The 18,024-nt window shown below is 37.9% G+C and overlaps 2 protein-coding genes and 1 pseudogene across 3 annotated transcripts; 1 reads left to right on the top strand and 2 right to left on the bottom strand.

Annotated features, from left to right (window-relative positions):
* Positions 1 to 202: 202 nt before the first annotated feature.
* LOC119983622 lies at positions 203 to 8,720 on the bottom strand (annotated as a pseudogene).
* A 499-nt stretch (positions 8,721 to 9,219) lies between these two features.
* Positions 9,220 to 12,734, bottom strand: LOC119984718 (peptidyl-prolyl cis-trans isomerase). The gene is made up of 7 exons (XM_038828799.1): positions 12,574 to 12,734; positions 11,485 to 11,682; positions 11,091 to 11,232; positions 10,889 to 10,977; positions 10,739 to 10,793; positions 10,541 to 10,626; positions 9,220 to 9,679 (listed from the first exon to the last, which is right to left on the bottom strand). The coding sequence occupies exons 1-7, from the start codon at positions 12,625 to 12,627 to the stop codon at positions 9,524 to 9,526; spliced, it is 780 nt and encodes a 259-aa protein (XP_038684727.1). The 5' UTR covers positions 12,628 to 12,734; the 3' UTR covers positions 9,220 to 9,523.
* Positions 12,735 to 14,167: 1,433 nt separating this feature from the next.
* On the top strand, positions 14,168 to 17,781 carry LOC119984717. 2 transcript variants are annotated; one of them, XM_038828798.1, is made up of 4 exons: positions 14,168 to 14,289; positions 15,064 to 15,269; positions 16,162 to 16,329; positions 17,419 to 17,781. In XM_038828798.1, the coding sequence occupies exons 1-4, from the start codon at positions 14,274 to 14,276 to the stop codon at positions 17,623 to 17,625; spliced, it is 597 nt and encodes a 198-aa protein (XP_038684726.1). In that variant the 5' UTR covers positions 14,168 to 14,273; the 3' UTR covers positions 17,626 to 17,781. The 2 variants fall into 2 exon arrangements, with proteins under 2 accessions (XP_038684726.1, XP_038684724.1); XM_038828796.1 differs by lacking the exon at positions 14,168 to 14,289 and having other exon boundaries at positions 14,543 to 15,269.
* Positions 17,782 to 18,024: the final 243 nt, after the last annotated feature.

The following is an 18,024-nucleotide window of genomic DNA, read 5'->3' as shown; positions in this document are numbered from 1 at the left end:
CATCAATAAGGCAGAGGCAACACACCGGAGGACGTGATGGCAAAAAAATCTGGATTGTTGAGCGCATGAACTTCTCCCGAGTCCTGAGACAACTTATAGAATATAGATCACAGATGCAAGGACATGTCATAGCGGAGCAATGCATGACGGCAGACCAATTAAGAGACGAGCAAATAGCTTACGTTCAGGCCCAAAGTCATAATCTTAAAATATGAAATTCATTGCTTTTCCATGAGTAGCCACAAATGTTGCTGAATCTTGCAACTTATTATCTAGTCAAAGAGACAAAAACTCAAATGGGATATCAGAAACAACCAACCCAAGTAAATCTGGTAGGAAAAGAAACTGGAAGTTACAAACAGAAGACAGAAGAAAATGCGAAGCTTGGGTATCACAGCTCAATCTACCTTTATTCAAAATCACAGTCCCTGGATGATATCACAAAATTTCTCATTCTTATTTCACAAGTTGGGCTCTAGAAAAGAAATGAATAGTAATCCCAGCAATGGTATAATTCTAGCTTAACTCTATATCCCGCCCAAAATCTAGAGCAATGGAAGAAGTCTGATACTACTCCAGTTAATAATATCAAAATGAATATAAAATTTGAGGAGGAAAATCATGAAGCTATTAAGAACTCATGGCACTTGACAAGACATCATCACCATCTTCACCAAAATGATGGTGATCATACACTTCAAATAACATTTCCCTACATGGCACAACAGCTCCAAGCTTAATGCAAGCCAAGAAAGCACCTGAAAGTTTACGATGAAGACTGTAGATCTCATCTGGTGGCGGTGTGACAGTGTGAGCCTGTGCCTCAGCATGGTAGACCCCAGGTTTGTAAGGCTTTGAGCAATATTGGCGGAGCGGAAATCAAATGGACCAGGCTTAGAAAATGGCAAACCCACAACAAAACCAGCCTGAACATGAGCATCTATCATAATATCTGATTCCATTCCTGTCAAAAACCCAAGTCTTTTTGACATCTCAATCACTCCATTGCTGTCTCCATTGGCACATGCAAAAACCTAAGCATAATATAGCAAAATGTCCTCACTTGTCACAGCTAAAGGCAAACAATAATTAACAACTCAAAACAACTCGTGAAATTATTAGGTCAAAACCATTGGTGGGGCATCTCACACCAAGGACAACCTTAAAGCATACCGGCATAAGCTTGCCAAGATTAAAACCCCAGTTGCCCTTTCACAAATGGGTATTTTTTTTGGTAATGGAACAGTCAATAAGGGTTTGAGACTATTTAACTCCAAGCCTAACATTAAATGAATTGAAGCAAAACTTCAGCCATGTCAGCTGGCGGGGAAGAAGCCTATGGTGAAACTCAGTGACCATATCAGCATCCATGATCCATGTATAAATCATACAATTCAAACGGACTAAGTTAGATACTCAGGCACAGAGTAAATAGTATTTACCATTCTCAAATAGTCATCAACAAATTTTTTAGAATAATCCCGAGCTGCTCCAAAGTCGATGAGATTCATTACTTTCTTGGCTTCGTCATATAAAAAGTTGCTCCAATTTGGATCAGTCTGCACCACAACAAACATAATACAAGCAAAGGAAAGATGAGACCACATAAAGTACAGGGGTAACCCGAATTGTACAAACGGAAAAAAATCTGTAAGTACAAAATCTTAGGATAAACCGAGGATTTATCTGGCAGTCATTTTACTCTCTGTGAACATTCCAAAGCAGTTTATTACTTCATAAATTGTTAATGAAAAGAAGTTGAACAAAATAGAGCCAGCAAAATTCTCACCCATTGTGGAAGCCTTGTGCAAGAGTGTTATTTACCTTTTTTTTTCACCTTTTCTTTGATTATAATAATTTGTTTCCAGGTAGGCTCAAAGCCTTAACCAAGTTAGAAGTGATGCTAACCAGAACAAGAGAGCATGACTTTGGACATCAAACTCTATGTTGCCATATTTACGAAGAAAAATTTTCTGGACCCCTGATTGGAGAACAAGCAACCATAGAATAAAGATTTAAGGGAATTACAACTGCTTTTTTATTTACAGTTTCTAAATAATTTGGTGTTCTATTTGTTTGACAAGAAGCATCATCTTCTAAGTCATACAACACATGGTTCTTCTATTGTTTGTCTGAAATAATTCCATACACTCTGATATGAGGATATAAATCACATTTTCAGAAATTTTCTTATTTGCGTAACAATAAAAATAGTAACAAATACAGTGCTCGCCAGACATAATATAACTCAACCATTCTCAAAATGGACTAACATGGAAGCAACATCTGCTAAGCTCAATGAACGGTAAAACAGAGAGCTCTTGGATTGGCAGTATCCACTCCTTCACATTTTGAACATGTTGAAGGTTCGAATCCTACCACACACTAAAAAAATATCTAATAATTAAAAACCATATTTGTTTATTAAAGAAAAAAAGTTTTATTCTCAGGATTTCGAAGAGGTTGAATGTTCGAATCCACTCACAAGCTAAAAATACCTAATATTAAAATCAGTGTTATTCAAAAAAAACCTTCAAAAACAGAGAGCCTTTGCCCTTTGGCCCAGTGGTAGCCACTCCTTAGGACTTCAAAACAAGTTGAAGGTTCGAATTCTCTCACATGCTAGAATTAATTAATATTATTCATTAAAAAAAAAAAAGCAAAAGGAAAGGTGAGATAGAAATGGGAGGAGTAACAAGGAGGGGAGAGGACAGAATCAAATAATATAGTAAAAAGAGAACACATGCCTGAATAAAGTGGAAGACGAACAGCTCCATCAATGTGAGCTGAAGCAACTTCTTGCCAACATAATTACGGGTGTCTTGGTTTAGTAATGACACTTGGTCAATTGGAATTCCTGTAGCAAGGACAAGTTTCAACTTAAATAAAAAGGAAGCCTCTAAAATCCACTGATGGAAAAACTGAGAGCACGGCATCAGAATATTTTGAATACTCGTCAGAATATTGTACCAAGAAAAAATACACGTTTCTTAATTTTGGAAAAAGAAGAAAGAAGGAAGAAAAGGAAGACAATTATCCTAAATACGAGAAACACAGAAATTGCCCTTCCTTCATCATTATTATTACTGAAGCCTTAATCTCAAAACACTTTGGGACCATTAGGACCATTAGTGGCCAATTAGCCATCACTATCATCCTTTTTCTATAGGTGTGAAAACTTTCTTTTAAAAAGAGAATATATATTATTTTGGGACCAATAGTTCCAAGAACGCTAGAAGAAGGCCCATGTATATATATTAGCATTTAATTCATATTTAAGGTGAACCTAAATAATGCTCATTTTTCTCACAAAGCACTCTATCGAGAGGAGCTTCACCCACTATTTCAGGTGATGACAGCCACTCGATGAAACAATAAGGCAGGCTTTTATACCAGACATTTGATAGTCGTGACATTCCCCACTGCAAATTTAACATCAATTAGTGGAAAGGGAAAAGAAAATATAACCATGTATCAAAACAAAAGTAACTTAAGTAAGCATTCAAATTTCTAGGAAAGAGAGAGTTATTTTAAGCAGTACTTGTCCATGCATTTCAATCAACCCAGCTCTCAGCAACCATCGAAATTGTTTTTCCTATTGCAAGAAAGTCTAAAAAATTCAAGGTTTTGTCCAAAGTTATTGACACTGAACAGAAACAGTATACGCAAACTTCGTGTTTTAAGTAGAAGAGTAACCAAAGAGCATAGTCTACTTACCAGAAACAAGTTCTGTGGTTAACACTGTTTTGCTTGAAATTTCATCAACAACAATCGGTACATAGAAACCTTCTGTATCAGATAGCAGATTATGGAACCGCTTCTGATTGGCTGCCTCCAACTCATAGTCACACTCGCGAGATAATTCTTCTTTTGCCACCTAAATTCCACAAATAATATTAGCATGCAGTTTATGAAACTCCTTCCATTCCATTTATATTGTCCACTTTGATAAATCATTTTCCTAAGAAAATTCATTATTTAGGCATTTGTACCTAGAAGGCTAAAAATAAAATACTAGTTCCATACACGACTCATAAATTTCAGATAAGATATTTTAATGCTTACTTTAGTTAGAAACCGAATGTACAGTTAACAAGCCTTTAAATAAAAGACATGGATGAAAATTTTGTGTACCAAAGAGGGAACTTTGGAAATGTAATAAGATGGATGGAGTATAAAGACACAAAATTATTCACTTCATAGCTAGAGTAGACAAACTGATCCAATAATGTGGAAGCAATTATGAATGTATAATAGAAGAGCCTTCACCATTACTTAAACAGCATAATTCATGTAGCCAAAAAATAAGAACAATATAGATCCAAAAACTTCATAAGAAGTTCAAACCACCATCACACAATAAGACTTTATGTTTGTAACGCTGATTATGCAAGATGAGAGAGGAATTATCATTCGAATGTTAGGGTAATCAGAAAGGTTGGGTAGAGTCCAATCTATATGTTGGTTAGACAAGCATTCTACAGACAGTTGTTCGAGCATAATCATCACATACATCCATGAACTTGAGAAGTGCATACCTTCATAGCTTTGTCAAGATAAAGTCCTTCTGGAATTAAATTTGTATAATCTAAAAGAAGTTTCACATTCTCAATGTCAATGTCACTTTCTATGCTATCTGCAACACCAGGGTACTGAATTTTCATAGCAACCTCCATGCCATCTTTCGTAACAGCTCTGTGAACCTAGGTGGTACAGAAATATGTAACTCCAAGATAAGTAATGGTCTGAATGATATAGAGCACAAGAAAATGGAGAATAAAATCTACTATGAGGTAATCAGATCATTGAAATGCTTAAAATTTGTTTAGAGATAACGAACAAGTGGTGGTTTTAGGAAAAATAACTCGAGTCAAAATGTAAAATCTAAAAGAAAACTACAATGGCAAAGAATAAGATAGCGAGTCCATGTGCATAAGAAAGAGAGTGAGTGAACCATATTAAATCAAAAACAAAAACAAAATTGTGGTTGAACGTAACTTCATATGCAACATATACAGCCAAAACTTCACACAATCACTTTTCCAAACCATATTAAATCAGTACTGAACACAATGGTCAACATAAACTGCCAAACCTAGTACGTTCAGTTGCCAACTCAAGCAGAAACCAAAAGGTGAAAAGCAAATGTTGGCTAGAAACTAGAAAATGCTAACAATATGCCATGTCGCATCACCTGGCCAATACTTGCAGCAGCCATCGGTTCATAATCAAAACTACTCAACTTGGAGGACCAGTCATGACCTAATTCAGCATCCAAAACTTGATTAAGCTGGCTCCTTGGCATGACATCTGCACCTTGGCGGACAATATCCAGTGCAGCCAAGATCTATGGAAATGAAAGATGACAAGAAAGCAGCAAAAATTAATATCAAAGTCAAATCACAAAATATTACTAGCAAAACAAATGCAAATAGTGGGTGTCATCCTCTGTCCAAAGACCTCCCTAAGTTTGGAATGGCCAAGCAGTCCTTGACATGTAAAGTACCTGCTGGTAATAGTGACCAACAGGGTTTATGGCTTCCAAATGAGGAAAAAGTAAATCTCTTTGTATTAAACAAGATGACGTTTTAGGCCTAATTTATTACCAAACTTCATCTATTTAATAATTCAAATAAATAAAAAAATCTGCCCGTATCCAATATCTTATTTTGTGGGGAAAAAAATTGAGAATCCGCCCTCTAGCGTATGAACATCTAGCATCTTTACAGAAAATTTGCACTGGACCTTGAGTCAACTCTAAGCTCATGTTTTCAAACTAATTATCAACAGTCAGAGAAGCCTCATGACATGATGGTCGAGGACTAATAACGTGCAGCCTTTCTTTTGAAAGATAACCTCCCAGTATGGCAGTATCATACAACATGGAACATCCATAAAACAACATTCTGACATCTAACAAACATATCTCATACCGGAGCAGGGACAAGAGATTCATCTTGTATGCTCAACATTTGCCCAATTTTGAGTGCTGCTCCACGCATTCTGCATAGTGCAAGAGCCAAGCGTTCGGCGTTTTTATCAGACAAAAATGGAGAAAGAGCAGATTGCTTGTCCTGTGATTGTGGTGTACCGTACACAAGCCTCTTGGCAGATTCTTGAATTGTTCCCCAAGCAAGACCAGCTCCTAGACCAGCAAACCTTTAATTATGGGGTTCTAGTTAGGAATGACAAGAAAACTCTACAAATAACATCATACAATAATGTGATAGGATTGTCCCACATTGGAAGATGTGGGAGCTAAGGTATTGTTTATAGGGGGAGATATGGACCTCCCTTAATACCCAAGGTTTTCTAGTATGAGCTGGAAGGCCTTGAGTACAGCCTGCCCATATGGGTGGGTGTCGGTTGGGCCTTGGGTATTGAGCGTGTATGGACGCGACTCTATCAATGGTATCGGAGCATACGATCTTGTTGTGCCTTCAACTTGGGGCCGCACCTACGGAGTGGCCGGCCATGGTGCTCGATCCACGGGGGCAAGGGCCCTGCGGAGGCCATGGTGCTCGACCAACGTGGGCGTTGGTCTTGAAGGGGAGGGTATTGATAGGATTGTTCCACATTGGAAGATGTGGGAGCTATGGGAGTAGTGGAGCAGAGAGGTTATTCTGTTTTACTGGGTTTTGTTGTGGGGAGGTACTAGTCCCTCGAAGACTAGCTTATCTTGTTCTCTCTTACTGTTTTCTTGTTCAATCAACACAATTCTCCTTGAGAGGCCTACTTATGGGAGTAGTGGAGCAGAGAGGTTATTCTGTTTTACTGGGTTTTGTTGTGGGGAGGTACTAGTCCCTCGAAGACTAGCTTATCTTGTTCTCTCTTACTGTTTTCTTGTTCAATCAACACAATTCTCCTTGAGAGGCCTACTTTGATCTATATATAATTTGGGATTGCATGAGTCTTGTTGTTTGCATTCCATCATTGGTATCAGAGGATTGTCCCACATCGGAAGATGTGGGAGCTAAGGGATTGTTTATAGGGGGAGGTATGGGTCTCCCTTAGTACCCAAGGTTTTCTAGTATGGACTGGAAGGCCTTGGGTACAGCCGGCCCATATGGGTGGGTGTCGGTTGGGCCTTGGGTATTGAGCGTGTATGGACGCAACTCTATCATAATGAAAACCACGCTTTTCCAGCTGTTGTACAACTCAGTTAATGCATTACACAGTTCAATCTCCTATGTCAATTAAGATTGAAATGATATTTTTATAGAATAAGAAACACAAGAGAAAGTGAATAGACTATAGACCCGCTAATACGAAGTCCAATAAAGAACATGTGTCAACAGATCTATCGCAATTACCAACTGTTGGCATGTCTAATTCCTTAATTAGCATAAGATCAGAATGCAAGCCATAAAAATCCAGGGCCCACACCCTGACTGCATTCGTAGTTCTCATGCATAAGTTGATTAATCATATCATGGTAGAAAAAATCCAACACTGAAAACGATACTGTGTCAACATATAACGACTTCAAAATCTCCAAAAGCAACTAATTATATTATTTGCAACTCAATCATCCCATGAAAATGAGGTAATTGAAAATGTAGACCAATCACACAGAGAACCTGTTACAAGATGATCAAAACACTAGGTAGAAGTAAAAGACACCCACATTATTGATTGTAAAATTAACTTTTAGCCCAAGAGGAATGCAATAGATGTCAAAACCCTGCATTGAAAATTTGAAATACATCTTAAACTATTAAATATTTTGCACAAATATTTTCCTGAAGATGTACACAGAAGTGCTACTGCAATGATGATAGACTATTTAAGCTAGTTTCGCATAAAAGAAATACTACAAAGAGGCTTCAGAACAAATTTCTTTCCGAAGCGCACATGATAGTCTCAGCAATGATGAATTATAGCTAGCAAGAAGCATTGGAAAACTTACACCAAATTAGACAGCCAAAAACTCTAGAAAGTATAAATACTAACCCAAGCGCCCTAGTAAATGGTGTTGAAGGAACTTTCCTCTCCCTGGGCTTCCGCCTCTTCACAGGTGTGGCAACCATCTGTCCAGTGTCCGCTCTGCTTTTATTCTCCGAATTTTGAGATTCACGTTGCTCCACCCAACCACCTCTCGCTAAATCACCAATTTCATGCGTCGGAATATGAGGAGAATCAACGGCCTTCTCTTCAACGGCTGCATTTGCTACGACATTGTTACTGTCAATAATTTCATTACTAATGACGGACTGTTCATGAACAGGCCTGGGCACTGCAGCGACAGCAGAATTGTCGAAATAAACAATTGATTCTTCGGGCTTGGGGCTGGAGAACTCACGGACCTTGCCCCTGGTGAGGCCCGACAAGTCGGTGACCGAAACTACGGATTTCTTGACGGAAGATGTGATTAGGGTTTCAAAATCGCCTTTCCTGACAGTTTCAAGAGTTTCGGACCGTTTTGCAATCTCCTTAGCAATGAGGGAGATTCCGTTCACTAGCCTGCCAAGATGTTTGAAGGAATCGGAATTCATAGCCGGCTGCGCTCTACTTTACATAAATTACGTCTGCAACTGTTCTGATTATGATTGATGCGGTTTTCTGATCTGCTGCTGAGTTTGTTGCTTTACAGTGTTGAATCAAATATGTTCGAATGGGATGGGAATGGGAGGGAGAGGACCTTTACGTGGGGTTTGTCCCATCCATTAACATGGAATGAAACCAAGTCACCGCATCCGCCATCACCTTTGTCGATTGACCCACCGTAGCTGATGAAAATTTATAGTTAATCATGGGCCGGGTGCCCTAGTAAGCCCAACTGCCCAGCCTGGCAAAAGTTGGGCTAAGATTGTAATTTAAGCCTGAAGATTTAGGGAAAATGACGGCCCAGTAGCTCATTGTAAAAAAAGTTTTCAACTTATCCTAAAAAAATATTATAAATAAGTGGTTCATCTTTGACCTTAAGATCTTTTGGAAGGCTCATACATTTTTTTTTTAACTGAGAACCACGCCATACGAGCCACAAAGGACATCCATATCCATATGTGTCCAGATGGCAAGTTGGGCAAGGTTGTAAGGTGCGACACTAAAAGCAGCCTGCTCTTCATTTAATCTTTCTTCACCATTAGCAGATAGACTGGAACAAGAATTAACAAGAAACAACATGCGCAGAAATGTGAAAGTAATATACATAGAACCTTCAACTTCAACAAAGTTGAAGAAGTCCAAACCTTGGCGAGCAGCCAGAAAACTCATTGGTAGGTTGCAATGCATAGTGAAAAAAAGAGCTCGAAGGGTAAATCTGTTGACATGCAATATCTGTTCTTAAGACAACTGTCTGCAGTCTGCACATTCGCAATCATCCTAATATAAGAATACATGCACCTCCACTGTGAATCGTCGAATATTTAATAAGTTCTCTCTGATAAACTGAATGGAGTTTTCACATACGAGACTGCATGGTAAAATGTTAAAGAGGACAAAATTCAATGAACTTAGGGAAAATTGGACCAGAACAAACTGTCGCTTCTCAGTTGACCGATGTGATATATGAGAAAGCAAATCAACTGTCTTTGGGCAACTCCCCGCAATTCACAATTCTGCAAGGCAACCGAGGGCAATCCGACCTGCTTGTTTCTTGTGATTCAAGCTTACGCACAACATCTATTCCATCGATGACGTTTCCAAACACGACATGCCGATTATCCAGCCATGGAGTCTGCATAATGCAAATGCAGAATATTATGAAAAATAAATAAATTATCATGGGTAGTTAGTTGTGCAGGAAAACAAATGAACTAGGTGTTGTGTTCAAATCAGCAAATACAGCTCTGCTTGGACCAAAAATTATCAGCAATCAGCCATCAATAGTTATATATGAAAATGGCAGGGTCAAACTGGAAGCTTAGTACTTCAATGAAAGCATCATAAAATGTTTAACCGAATGCAAGTGTGCCAATCATATCTCCGTTCTAATATCCATGGATTACTAGGTTCAGGCCAGCTACTGAAGGTCCTTTGGCAAGATACAATCCTGACATGCATGGTCCATGAAAAGAGGGTCTGATGTTTTAGTAAGCCCAGATTGCGGTTGTTTACAGTTGCATTCTTTGTTGCATTGGTCATCTTAATAGCCAAGACCATTCCATCGAAATACATATATTACACTCTCCTCTAAGAATCTCAGTACCAAATTACATCACACCAAGCATGTTAATATCATCCTCCAATTCCCAGGCATCAAACAACTCTCTCTTGGTTGTCACCAGGATATTTGAGCTCACTGACCCAGAATATCTTGAAACTGGAATAACTGAGAAACAGATACCTTTGCTACTAAGAGGAAAAGGAAAGCCGATAAAAAGAAAGAGAGACGATAGAATCCTTAGCCTTTATAAGATGAATATCTTCTGTCCATATGGTTATTACCTAATCTGATAGCTCTTTCCAAGCAAAAAAAAGTTTGGCTATTATCTTAGGAAGAAAAGCTAAAAAATAAAAAAAACCAATTTGACCATCAAACTTGAATGGTAATCAGATATGTTGTCACAAAAAGAATCGGTTGCAGCAATTATCTCACCTTAATTGTGCAAATGAAAAATTGACTCCCATTGGTATTTGGACCTGCATTAGCCATGCTCAATACTCCAGGTCCAACATGCTTCACTGCATAACGGTCATACCAGTAGCGAATGTTTCAGCAATAAATCCCCGTAAAATCAACTAAATATTCCATGTCATTACAGTAAGAAATTAGTAAATTTGAGGTGCTACTCACAAGAAAAACTCTCATCTTCAAAACGAGAGCCATAGATACTAACTCCTCCAGTTCCCTACATTTTGCAATTGAAAGTTAATTTGAGTAAGGAGAGAGGGGGGTGGGGGGCCTGGGGGCAGAGAGAGAGAGAGAGAGAGAGAGGAAGCTTACATCTCCTTCAGTGAAGTCACCACCCTGGATCATGAAATCTTTAATGATTCGGTGGAATGAGCATCCCTTGTAACCATATCCTTTCTCTCCTGCAATTAAGTTTTCATACTGATTCTTCAAATGCAAATACTAAACTACAGATGACGACAAAGACAAAAAATGTATTCCAAAAGCTGGATAGACTGTATGAAATGAAGCTTGCCTGTGCACAAGGCACGAAAGTTCTCAACAGTTTTTGGAACAACATCTCCAAAAAGGCCTATTACAATTCTTCCCACAGGCTCACCACCAATCTCTACATCAAAGAAGCACTTGGTGGTCACTTCCGCTTGCAGGTCTAGATCCTAAAATAACAGAATCGCGGAAGCTTAGTAGAAACCAAAAGATGTCCACAAATCTAAAAACAAGTTTCTCTATTCATCGTAAGCATAAAGAAATGGCAGGAGCATATATATCTAGCACAATTTATAAAAAAAATTATGCATCATCATTGACAGTGAACTTAATCCAAAAACCATACATTCTTGGAAAAATCTTCTAGGCATTTATCAACAAAAACGAAAGCAGTAGATCTAAGATTCTAAATAAACGCTTACCTTTGCCAGTGTGTTAAAACACACCATCCTTCGGTGTTTAATAGAAGGTGGTTTAGAAAGCTGGACGATGGGAAAGCTTGATGCATAGAGAGATCCTGATGCCAACGATGTCGTAGACCAGCTCAGAGTAGGGGTTCTGGAGCAATTTGGTTGCAAGAGTGTAGTGCCCAACACTGGAACATCTCGACTAAAACTAGTCTGCCAATAAGAGTCCCAAATCATAATGAAGCAACATCGTAGCAATTAGCCTTAAGACAATGCAGAACTACCATATGTAGGTGCTATTTGCACTGTCCTAGGCACAAGAACAAAATATTTACAGAGCATAGTGATAATTTAAAATTTTTGAGCATGTGGAGCCTCTCCAAGGTGGGGCCCCATTGGACCCAACCCCACACAAACACTTGTTTTTGGTGACGAACCCCACACAGACACAGTAAATTGTAAACCCTGTATACAGGATTGAGATATGCTCCAATTGTTTCTAACTCCGAGATCAATAACATGGATTTCAGCAATAAAAAGAGGAAATGGAGCTAAATTGGACCCTACCCCAATCCCTCTATATGAGCCATAATAACGGGTTAACCACTAGTATCATTCAAAATCCAAGATGCACCAACTGAGATTCCAACCCAAGACTTCCAAGTTTATAAGAATCCTTGAACTCCATTTCTTTTCAACTGGGCTACAAAACATATAACTATATCAAAACTACGACCTAACATTATTGAATGTGCCATGAATTTATGCCAGAAATTTTAGTTTTCTTAAACATAATTTAGTCCGCGTTCTGTTTAAGGTTAGGAATCCTTAAAAATTAGGGTTTACCAAACCACATACATAAAATCAGTACCACATTTCTCCAAAAACAACAGCAGAAACAATATTATTTGCTTGAAGGCTAAAGACGGTGCATAATAAATTTCAAAGTATTTCTTCAGCGGTTTTGAGGTGATATAATCATTACTCTTCCAGTGTTAGTAAGCTTGAGTGAATAGAGCCTGCACAAACACTAACACCTACACCTAACCAGGAAAGGAAACAAGACGAAAAGATATACGGGTGAAGTTACAGTAGAAGACTCACCTGGAAAACAAGGCGAGGGACGCACACCATTTGCGCAGAGAATGCGGAGGCCATTTTGTCAGAGCGTTTCGGATTAGAGTCTCTTCCAGATAGGGCGGTGGTTCTAGTCTTTTTGATGGAAGGAGATAGAACAGGAGGGAATTTATACACAATACAATAAATATTATTACAGCTAGTAAATCCTCGAAATTTCCGTAATGTACTCCAAAATATCCGCCCCGCAATAAGCCCTTCATGTTGGGCGGGCCTAGCCCATCAATGTAATGGGTTTATCTATCTGTTATGAGCCCGTCATTGATGTGGGTCACTTCATAAATTAAGGTCCTGTTTGGTCAGTCACAGGTCGGGCTTCGGACCTGAGTCAGTCTCGGGCAGGAGTTTGATCCCGAATTAGTTTCGGGGTGGGCTTCTGGCCCCGGTCAATTCCGGGCCGGGGTTCGATCCCAGGTTTGTCCCGGGCCAGAGTTCGGTCCCATGTCAGTCCCAGGTCGAACCCAAATTGATTACTTTTTAGCCTTTTAGGCCCAAATGTCACTCCCAAGTCCTAACCTCATTGAGTAAGTGTGTGTAGTGAGTCGAAGTTCGTGTGCAAATATCAATTCCCTTATGTTTTTAGCCTTTTGTGCCCAAATGTCACTCAAGTCCCAACTCCTAACGGAGCATTGGGTTAGTGTTTTGAGGGGAAATGAGGATGAGATTAATATATTCTTTTATTTGATTGAGTTTTGGAGGGTGGAATCTCAAACTCATTCAACCCCTATTCTCCATTGTAGATAATAGTCAAGCTTATCAAAATGGTGAGAACAACTACTCTCCCTTTGCTATTCTCCACAAGGAACAATGAGTTTTAATATGCAAAAAACTATTTTACACTTATTATAAAGTATTATTTTATTTTCTAAAAATAAAAAAAGAGTAACATGGAAATTCTATTATTAATATTCTCACATTCACCTCACACTCATTTACTCCTCATCTCATATTTATCTCACACAATTAAGAATCAAATGCCCCGTTAGTCCTAACGTAATTGAGGAAGGTCTGAACTCTGAGCTCTGATTTCTGAAGTCATACGACCTATGTCTCCTCCATCACTCTTTCAAATATTCTGCCTAAGTATATACTTAACTAATTATATATATATAATTATGTCGGTTGTTGGGACAGCAGCAGTGCAGCACCATGCTACACCACGTTACCACGTATATCCATGTCATATCATTAAATTGCTAAGTTGAATTTCAAAATAATATTCGTCTCAACAATCTTGACAAATACTCCTTATGCAGAGATTCCATCAATCAGAATCAAAAGCTATTTTGTCTTGCTTTCGTGTACATTTGAGTAACACAAATTTTATTTTCCTCTTTTGTGCTTCACGTACAAGCCAACGCAGTGGAATCACTTCTCCAGAGTCCAGATTCTAAATATATAAATATATATAATACCCAAAATCAAAGCTTGTTACTTGTAAGCAATTGGTGAACCATTTTTGTCATGAAAGTGAACCAAATTTAGTGTTATTAAAGCGTGTATTGGAGGGTTTAATTCTAGGATTACAAGTTTCGCTTTGTCCTTATATATATATATATATGGCTATGCCCTCTCATTCAACCACACACTTTCATATTTCACACTAATTTTAAGTACTGATTTTGATTATTTTGGCAGGGGAAATACTTCAAGTTTGATCTACGAGAATGGCTACACAGAAAGGTAATTTGAATACTATATTAACTCCATTGTTTCATACTTTCATGTACATATATATATATATATAAACTGTCTTTGATATCTTTTCTTTTTTCTTTTTTCCCAATTTCCTTCACTATCTAGTAGTAGCTATTGTTATCCCATTTTTAAATTTTTATTTTTATTTTTTGGGGATTTTAATTTTAATTTTATTAATTAATTTTACTCTATCTCTTTGTCTTTAAATTTGCATCTTTATTATGAGATCAACTAATATAAATTCAAACCTACCAAAAAAAAACTAATATAAATTCGAAGGCCCATAAATTAAAGGATGAGGTAGCTCATGTCTTATGAGATAGTGAAATGGGCCGGAAAGATCAAGCCAAGCCCATGTAAATTGTTAGCCCAATTTGCAAGTCTTGGGCTGGGCTTGAAGAAAAAAAAATCATTTGAAGGTCGAGTTCCCAAGCCTGAGAGAAAATGTCGGGGCAATAGGTCTCAATGGCTGTGGTTGACAAAATATGCGCGCGTTTTCAGTCTCGCTGGACTCATCTTCTCCTCTCGTCGTCTTCTCCCAATCTGTTACTCCTCCAGTTACACTTATCCCCACCAGAGTTTCAGGCCATCTTTCCAGAATCAACGCCTTCCATTCCGTCGTAGACAGGCCCAGCGTTCTCTATTGCAACTGCATCGATTCCCCTTCCCCTTCAAATTCCACTGATTACGATGAGGAGAATGAGATTGATTGTGATGATTTTACTGACGATTACTTGTTGTCTTCCGATGAGATTTCAGATTCCGTTCAGGAGGATGGTGTGTATGTTGAGATAGAGAGTCCAGGAAAGCGGACCCGCAGGATTCGGTCAAAGATTGCTATTGAGGCCTCACTTGACACGATTTGGGATATGTTGACTGATTATGAGAAGCTCGCCGATTTCATTCCCGGACTTGCTGTTAGTCAATTGATCGAGAAGAAAGACAAGTTTGCTCGGCTTTATCAGGTATTTTATTTTGAGTTCAGTTACTACTTGATTCGCAATGCAATAGTTTTGATGAGGATTTTCGAATTATTGTGGGAGAGCTAGTTCTTAGCGTCAGATGTATTCCTAGCGTGACTTGATCCGTAAATTCAGCTCTATGGAATGATTTCAACTTCAATTGTTTGTATCATTGATTCAACTATCATACTGGTAATCAAATGTGGGTGAAATTTGACATTGGTCTTACTGAAATATATTGGATTTAGATTAGATAATAGTGAGCTTTTGACTAGAGGGGCAATGTCATGGTAATCGAATAAGAAACCTTGCATGTTACTTAATTTATGCTGCCATGCAGGTCCTACTGATGATGTTGAAGTAGAATTTAGATCGGTTTGAATTGACCATGCCTATAATTCCTGAGATGTTAATGCTGTCTTCTATGCCATTCCTTATCGTCATTGTGAAACTATTCAGTGAAGCAGTAAGGTTTGATGTCTTTGTTCATATAGGGCTTTATCATACAACAATATCATGAAGTGACATATAAGACATGCATCAATTTCATTGTGAATGAACCTTTTCAATTGCACCGTAACTAATAACAAGAACATTCTGTGAGATCCTATTACAGTTTCAGATCCATGGATATGAATATATGTTAACTCTGTGGTTTTGACTTTTGATTATTCTCCACTACATGTGTTTGATTATTGCACACAAGGCCCATGACTTCCATCTCTCTGTCACTCAATATTAGGAAAATGTACCCTTAAAATAGCCAGTTAGAAAGGAAAAAAAAAGGGTTAATTTTCAGTCTTGGCATGCGCTGGATAAATGGATCTGTGCCCATAAATTTGGTACGGACCTATGTTGGGACTTGACGTATTTGACTGCTCAATCTTTTGACCAGATAGGGCAGCAAAATTTGCCATTTGGGCTGAAATTCAATGCTAAATGCATTTTGGATTGCTATGAGAAAGATCTGGAGAATTTCCCCTCAGGGAAGAGGCGTGATATTGAATTCAAAATGACTGAAGGAGATTTTCAGATCTTTGAAGGAAAATGGACCATTGAACAGGTAACCTTTTACTGTAATTAAGTTGGCTTATTTATACTTTTTTTCTTCGAATTTCAAGAGTTAAAACTGTGCTGCCTATTACTTATCTATAAAACTTTTTCCTTGGGAGCTTTCCTCTAACTGTGGCAATTGATATTACTTAGTAGGTGTAAATTGCCTATGTAAAAATTAAAGAGATATTGCTGATTGGTTATGAACTGAATTGTCTTTAAATCGTGCTGAATACCTGGTAGAAAATCTTTGCATGATTTCAAAATATAACCATATATTATTTTGCTTTCTCTTAAAAAAATTAAGCAGACATGATAGCTCCATAAAATTTCATAGGCTTCCGGTGGGAAGTACTCTTTTGAGGATCCAAATTACGGATATTGAAACATGACTTTAGTTGGTCAACAAATTCAAATCCCTTTGATGATTTTAATGTCCCATACTTTTCCTGCTAAGTTGCTTTGCCCACTGTGTTTGACGTCATGAAGATTGCGAATATAAGTGCAATTCTTTATTCTTTTTTTGGCATTGTGAAGTCAACTAAAAGGGACTTGGATCATTATCATTATTGGTTGTGTTTGAAAGGTTATGAACCAGTTGGCAACTCCCATTCTTAATTGCCACTGCTTGTGTACAAGTTCATAGGACCTTCTATTCCATTCAGCTTTTTGGAAAACACACCATCCACCAGACCATTTTACTTCTACTCCTCAGAGCCTTCTGTTTTGCTGCGTCTATTATATCTATTACATCATATTGAGTTATATAACATATCAGATAACCTCCAATTTCCATGTCCTATGTACTATTTGGACATTCTTACCTCAGAAGGGAATTTCAAACCTGGATTCTCAGACTATGACCTCGAAGAGTCTTCATCTGTTAGAAAGTTATTATCTTCTTATATATGTGTGTGTGTGTGTAAACTTGTTTACTAAAAGCTACGTATACCTCGCTGATGTTTGAAAAGTTGTTGTTGATGTGTCTTTTGGCTGAATGGAAATCATTTTAAGCTAGAGTCTTTAAATAATGAAAATGTATCACTGCATTTGGTGCTTATGTTGAAGCTGACTGTTTAAAACATGATGTGTTGTGCAGTTCATTAAAGAAAGTAGTGTTGAAAGTGATCTCTCATTCAGTCAAGGTTTTGAGACTACTCTTTCTTATTCAGTCGACATAAAGCCAAAGCTGTGGCTCCCTGTTAGCCTGGTCGAAGGTAGACTCTGCCAAGAGATAAAAATAAACCTCTCATCTATCCGAGAGAGAGCACAGAAAGTGATCCACAACACCATTGCTGCTCATTAACCTTGTTCACCAATGTAGCCTTTTAAGGCGTGTCTGGGAGGAGAGGGTTTAGAAGGGTTTGAGTTCGAGTTGTTGTTCATAAAATTATGTTCATAACAACCACTGGTTTGGTTAGCTTATGGAATATCATTTTGATTACTTATTGGAGAGTAACATAATCAATCGAGCAAATAAATTAAAAGAACAAACATCCTCACTATCAAAAAATTTCAAATCTATATTTGTTTTTTTTTTTTTTATGCAAACAAAACATAAGAGAAATCAATACACAATAAACACAGTAATTTACATGGTTTGACGACAATCAAACCATGTAATTTTCATATACTTTTAGATGATCTACTCCTCTTTTATTGTATTGTCTGTGTTGGGAGGTTTCTCTGGATCAAAAAGTACTAA

The sequence above is a fragment of the Tripterygium wilfordii genome, chromosome 18, assembly GCF_013401445.1.
Source record: "Tripterygium wilfordii isolate XIE 37 chromosome 18, ASM1340144v1, whole genome shotgun sequence".
Taxonomy (NCBI): domain Eukaryota; kingdom Viridiplantae; phylum Streptophyta; class Magnoliopsida; order Celastrales; family Celastraceae; genus Tripterygium; species Tripterygium wilfordii.
Note: the sequence above shows the minus strand (reverse complement) of the source record. Positions and strands in the feature narration are given on the sequence as shown.